Source organism: Prunus avium, chromosome 1, assembly GCF_965620075.1.
Source record: "Prunus avium chromosome 1, drPruAviu1.hap1.1, whole genome shotgun sequence".
Lineage (NCBI taxonomy): Eukaryota > Viridiplantae > Streptophyta > Magnoliopsida > Rosales > Rosaceae > Prunus > Prunus avium.
This window is the reverse complement of record NC_142284.1, coordinates 34,388,615-34,393,807: the sequence shown is the minus strand read 5'-3', so window position 1 is coordinate 34,393,807 and position 5,193 is coordinate 34,388,615. Positions and strand designations below refer to the sequence as shown.

Below are 5,193 nucleotides of genomic sequence, written 5' to 3'. Positions count from 1 at the left end.
GTGGGTGGGTGTGACCATACTTATGTTCCATGTAAGTTAAGAAAACAGTTAGAATAACTTTATATTTTATTTTATATTATACAAGTTAGAATACAAAGTTGAGATAAGTAAGCATACAAAATACACACGCAACGCGCAACCCATAAGGATAAAATTGTCCAAAATCTAGATCAGATAAAGGGCTTAAAAAGAAAACAAAAAGTTAATGGATATTTAAGTAAATAACATGTGGGCAAAAATCAACAGATGACAAAGACCAGTAGCCTAGCTACCTAATCCTCCTCCCTCCTTCCCACATTACAGATTCACAGGCGCTCCTCCCACCTAACCTCGTCTCCAACAATGCTACGTGTGGACTAAACTACCCTTCCATCTATCCATCCCTGGACCAGAACAGAACAGAACAGTGGACCCTCCAGAAAAACAAAGGATGCCATGCCACCACCAACCAAAGACCAAACTGTATGTCATATGATATTCATCATCTGCAATGCAAAAAGTCTTCCCACCCACTCTCATCCAGGAAAAACCAAACAAACGACAGCCAACAATGAATGGGAATTGAATTGCTTTGGTTCTATCCTCTATACACAAAGCAAACCACCAAAGGCCAGAGAAGGAAACTAAGAGCATAGATATATACCACAATTGTAACAACATATACACTGATATATATATTTATATATAATATATTGATATAGATATGGCTTCCCGGTCCCAATCCAAGCCATCATCAGCACCACCACCACCATCACCGCGGTCAAAGATGGAGGCTTTGGATGTTCCCCTTCATGAAACTGGGTTCGAGTTTGAAGAGGTAACCCCAAAAAAGGTCTCCGGTCACCTCCATGTCACCCAAAAGTGCTGTCAGGTCATCATCTTCTTTCTTTCTTTCTATCTTTCTTTGTTTGTTCATATGATGAATCTTTTTCCTGCTGAAAGTCTAAAAGAAGATGTTAATGAAATAAGTAATATGACTAACTGTTCTTTGCTGCTGAGACCAGCCTTTCAAGGTGTTGCATGGAGGGGTATCAGCTCTCATAGCTGAGGCTCTGGCTAGCATGGGAGCCTACCTGGCCTCTGGTTTACAAAGGGTGGCTGGGATTCACCTCAGCATCAACCATTTGAAGCGTGCTGAGCTTGGTGACCATATCTTTGCTGAAGCCACGCCTGTCAATCTTGGCAAAACCATTCAGGTTCCTCTGCTCTTCACCGTCAAATTCCTATCCTCCTTGTCTTCTTAATTATAATCCATCTCCCGGGCTCCTAGTCCTCCCCAGTCTTCATCATCAAGTATCACTTCAATTAACTGTAATTACAACTGCTAATACAACAATAGGTGTAGTGTAGGTGTCCAAGAAAAAAATGACATTTAGAAAGTGCATACGGTTTTATCTTCTCTACAACATTATCCACATAGGGTCATGTATTTTCCATCTCATTCTTTCCATCACTCCATTTACACAAATTTCCAACTGGAAATATAATAATCATGTTGGCACCATCCAGACTATCCTGCCATCATTTCATACTATGGAAATGTGAATGCCAATACCGAATTATCCAAAGCAGGAAGCAACTAGGGTGCCAATGCCCTCCACATTGGTTTTTTATTTATTTATCTTTCATCAATTTATCATTTCATTTACTTAATATATTAAATAAACAGATTATATCATTCAAAGTTGTTTTGATTTTTGGGCAGGTTTGGGAGGTGAGACTGTGGAAGATTAATCCTTCAAACTCAGACATCAAATCCTTAGTATCATCATCAAGAGTTACTCTTTTATGCAACATGCCTGTGCCAGAGCATCTAAAAGATGTCGGTGATGCTCTGAAGAAGTTTGCCAAATTATAAGTTTTGTTGTACCCTATTCATGTTCAACTCTTGTTGATATTGAACCAATTCAGAAATTAAAGACACTTTGATTTTAGCATTATAATTCAAACAAAAGATGAGGTTGTCAAACAAGCTTGAAGTAAGCATTTATGCCATGTTTTCAATGTGTTCTGCACTAAACAGAAGGAACTGCCTGAGCCTAGCTTTGGCATCAACGTGGTTCAAGGAATGAGACACATTCACAACCCAATTAGGTAGTTCAAGAACAAAAACTAACAATCTAAACAGTTTCGGTTTCCCAGTATTGAAACCGAGGAAGAGTTCAACAAAAAGCTTCCATGATCATCCTGAGTCCTGACCCAAAAGTTCTAATCATTGCACAAATTGTTTTGTATTAGCTTCACAAATAAGAACTGTAACTTGTTCATAAACATACAAATACTCAAAATTGAAACTTGATTAAGCTTACAAATATACAATTTAGAGCATGCATACACCAAGTTGAGGTTGAGTGAGAAAACCTACATGACTACATATGAGGCACATGAACTGAATCATCAAAAAATTGTCACTTTGAATCGTTTTCCCACCGGGATGTGGAAATACTTTTCCTTGAAACCGAAACAAATAAAACTAGTATGAGCAAAAATATGTGTTTAAGCAAGGTAAGAGAATTGGGAAAGCAAGCAATACCAGTAAGTACCTGAGACTGGCAAGCTGTTGGGTCAATTCGTTGATCTCAAGGCCAGAGAGTTTGAGAGAAGACAGAGTTCCAGGCACCTCTTGGGACACCACATTGGATAATTTTCTCACAGCAGCTTCCAATCTTCTCAAAGCCTGAAATCGCAATAAGCTTGATTGCCACATGCATTGATAAAGTGATTGCATTTCTCAAAATTCAAAGCTAAAGTGAGAAAGTAACATACGTTGATAGTTGGGATGCAAATTACAACAACGGAGAAAAGCGCAGCAAAAGCCTGCGGGTCCAGCCAGTAAAACGATAAACAGGGTTCAGTTGCTGGTTAATTTATTAATATATGTTTGATTGCAATATTGTAAAAATGTCGAAATGGGTTACCATGGAGAGGACGAAGAGGAGAGAGAGAAGGCCCAATTTGGCAGTGGGTCGAATCCGCAGAGCTTTGACGTGTTGTACGGACGGAGCAATGGCATAAGAAGACGACGAAGAAGAAGAAGCAGACAGCAGCGGTTGCGTTTGGGTGGATGGGGTAATTGAATTGGTTTTTGAAAGTTTCGGTAGTTGCAGCGTCGATACGGATGGAATATTGGGTTTCTGGGAAACTACAGAGGCAGCTCTCTTGCTGCCATGAAAAGGGTTCCCCTGTTTCATCGCCGTGGCCACTAGCGACTGAGCCCACATCTCGTTCTCTCCACTGAAACTATCTGTTTCTCATCAGAAATCAAAATGTTGCAAAAAAAGATAAAAACGAAAATGGAACGACGTCGTGCTTCATTAACTCACATTTTAAATTAAAATCGGGCTTTTTCTCCAGCTGTGCATCAACATAACATCAAAGAAAGAACCCAAACCCAAATGGCAAATCTCTCTTTTATATTATTTGGTATTGAAAAAAGAGTTTTTATCAAAACTAGCCAAAATTTACCCATATATGTTCAGAAATATTAATTTTTATAAAAAAAAAATATTCAAAAGTAGCCAAAAACTCAATGAAATAGACTCAAATGCCCTCAAAATTAAAACCCACATAAACCTAAAAAGCAAAAAAGTGTTTAGGAGGCTAACTCAAAATCAGAGATGATAAACCAAGGTAGTTGGTGTGAGTGGTTCGGCACTCTCATTCCTTAAGAGAGGTCAGGGGTTCGATCCCTGCTCTTGTACGGAGTTACCACTTTGGCCAACACTTTACCCCTTACGGGCCGACCCGGTGTGAGTGAGGATTAGTCTGGGTTGTGGTTAAGGCTTAAGGTGCCACCCATAGTTGGGGCCTATCTAGGACCACCCCATGGTTCAGACCAAAAAAAAAAAAAAAAAATCAGAGATGATACTCCAAATTTTTTTTTCTTTTTTCGCCAAATAAAAAAGAGATATGGTAAATATCAAGTTTACATCATGTGCGACAACCATGTTGGTCCAACATGGTCTCAATTGCACTCCACCAACTCACCCGAGAAACAAACGCTGCCCCCAAATAAGCCAACTTTTTATTTTGATCCTCAAACTTCAAAGATACCCATGGAAACATAGTCCAGAAACCAAAACTACAATTTTATTATTGGCTTACCAAGAAGCAGATGACAAATTTCGGATTACAACATCCAAAATGACAAGATCATGCTATGGATTTGGTTCGGTTGAAAGACAAACAGGTTTTAAACCTTCAAAATCCTCACATCATACACTGGTTCAAATTGCCCTGCGTCCCAAGAGCTAGGCTTCGCTGCATAAGTAATATTAAGGTCTTCTTGTTGGGTGTAGCTTTTTTTCCCCCTTACAGTGATACTAATGAAAGTGTATCCACTAGCAATTAGGATTGTCAATACATGTCACTACTCATAAATGACATCCGACATACATTTGGTGCTCGCCATGGCTGCAAAATTCAATGGTTTTGAGCTCAGTTTTTTTTTGTTGGGTGTAACTTTGCTTTTGAGGTTTATGTGGGTTTTAAATTTTGACGGTATTTGAGTCTATTTAACTGAGTTTTTTGCTATTTTTGAAAGTTTTTGTAAAAAATGACATTTATGAAAGTATGGGGTAAATTTTGGCTACTTTAGATAAAAACTCTTGAAAAAGATCAATCTGTCTTTCTTAAATTTATGTGTTTACCTTATAACAACGCAAAAGCAATCACCTAGTAAACTCCGAATAAGTGCATTCATTTTTGTTTCGTACCCTTTTGTTTTTTCAACTGTTGACTGTAAAATCTTTTTGGTTTAACAAGTGGATTATTTGAGACAAAATAATCGAGGGCCAAATTAAGCTAGTAACAAAGTTGTCCTTTTGGTGTGTTTGTGCGATGGCGTGTTAGCTATCACAGTCACTCCTGGCCATGACAGCGATGAGTTGGCGTGGTGGATGGATTGATTAATAGCACCTTGGATCCTGACTTTGTCAAGCGATTATGGCCGAGTAAGGAACAGGTCTCGGCCATTGAGTTCTCAACTTTGGTAACAAAGTTGTTATTGCCATAGCTCTAATTCGAGTGCTTGTACGATTGCCGTGTTCGGCGAAGAGTTCAACTGTCAATTTGATCTCTCAAGGCCTCTTTGAATTATAAACTAAAACAAAGATTTAAATGAGAAATCCGGGTGGTTTAGATGGTGCTCAAATGAAAACTTTAGTAATCAAAGCTGTTTGTTGATATATTTAA

The 5,193-nt window shown here is 38.6% G+C and overlaps 2 protein-coding genes across 6 annotated transcripts; one reads left to right on the top strand and one right to left on the bottom strand.

The window, feature by feature from the left end:
- Positions 1-615: 615 nt before the first annotated feature.
- On the bottom strand, positions 616-3,275 carry LOC110763361 (uncharacterized). 5 transcript variants are annotated; one of them, XM_021966128.2, is made up of 5 exons: positions 2,919-3,273; positions 2,767-2,817; positions 2,544-2,677; positions 2,366-2,451; positions 616-2,208 (listed from the first exon to the last, which is right to left on the bottom strand). In XM_021966128.2, exons 1-4 carry the CDS (start codon positions 3,219-3,221, stop codon positions 2,409-2,411), a joined length of 531 nt encoding a protein of 176 aa, XP_021821820.1. In that variant the 5' UTR covers positions 3,222-3,273; the 3' UTR covers positions 616-2,208; positions 2,366-2,408. The 5 variants fall into 5 exon arrangements, with proteins under 5 accessions (XP_021821820.1, XP_088103540.1, XP_021821821.1 ...); XM_088247414.1 differs by having other exon boundaries at positions 616-1,321; XM_021966129.2 differs by having other exon boundaries at positions 616-1,281.
- LOC110763362 (1,4-dihydroxy-2-naphthoyl-CoA thioesterase 1-like) lies at positions 704-1,934 on the top strand. The gene is made up of 3 exons (XM_021966132.2): positions 704-871; positions 1,005-1,196; positions 1,706-1,934. Exons 1-3 carry the CDS (start codon positions 704-706, stop codon positions 1,856-1,858), a joined length of 513 nt encoding a protein of 170 aa, XP_021821824.2. The 3' UTR covers positions 1,859-1,934.
- Positions 3,276-5,193: the final 1,918 nt, after the last annotated feature.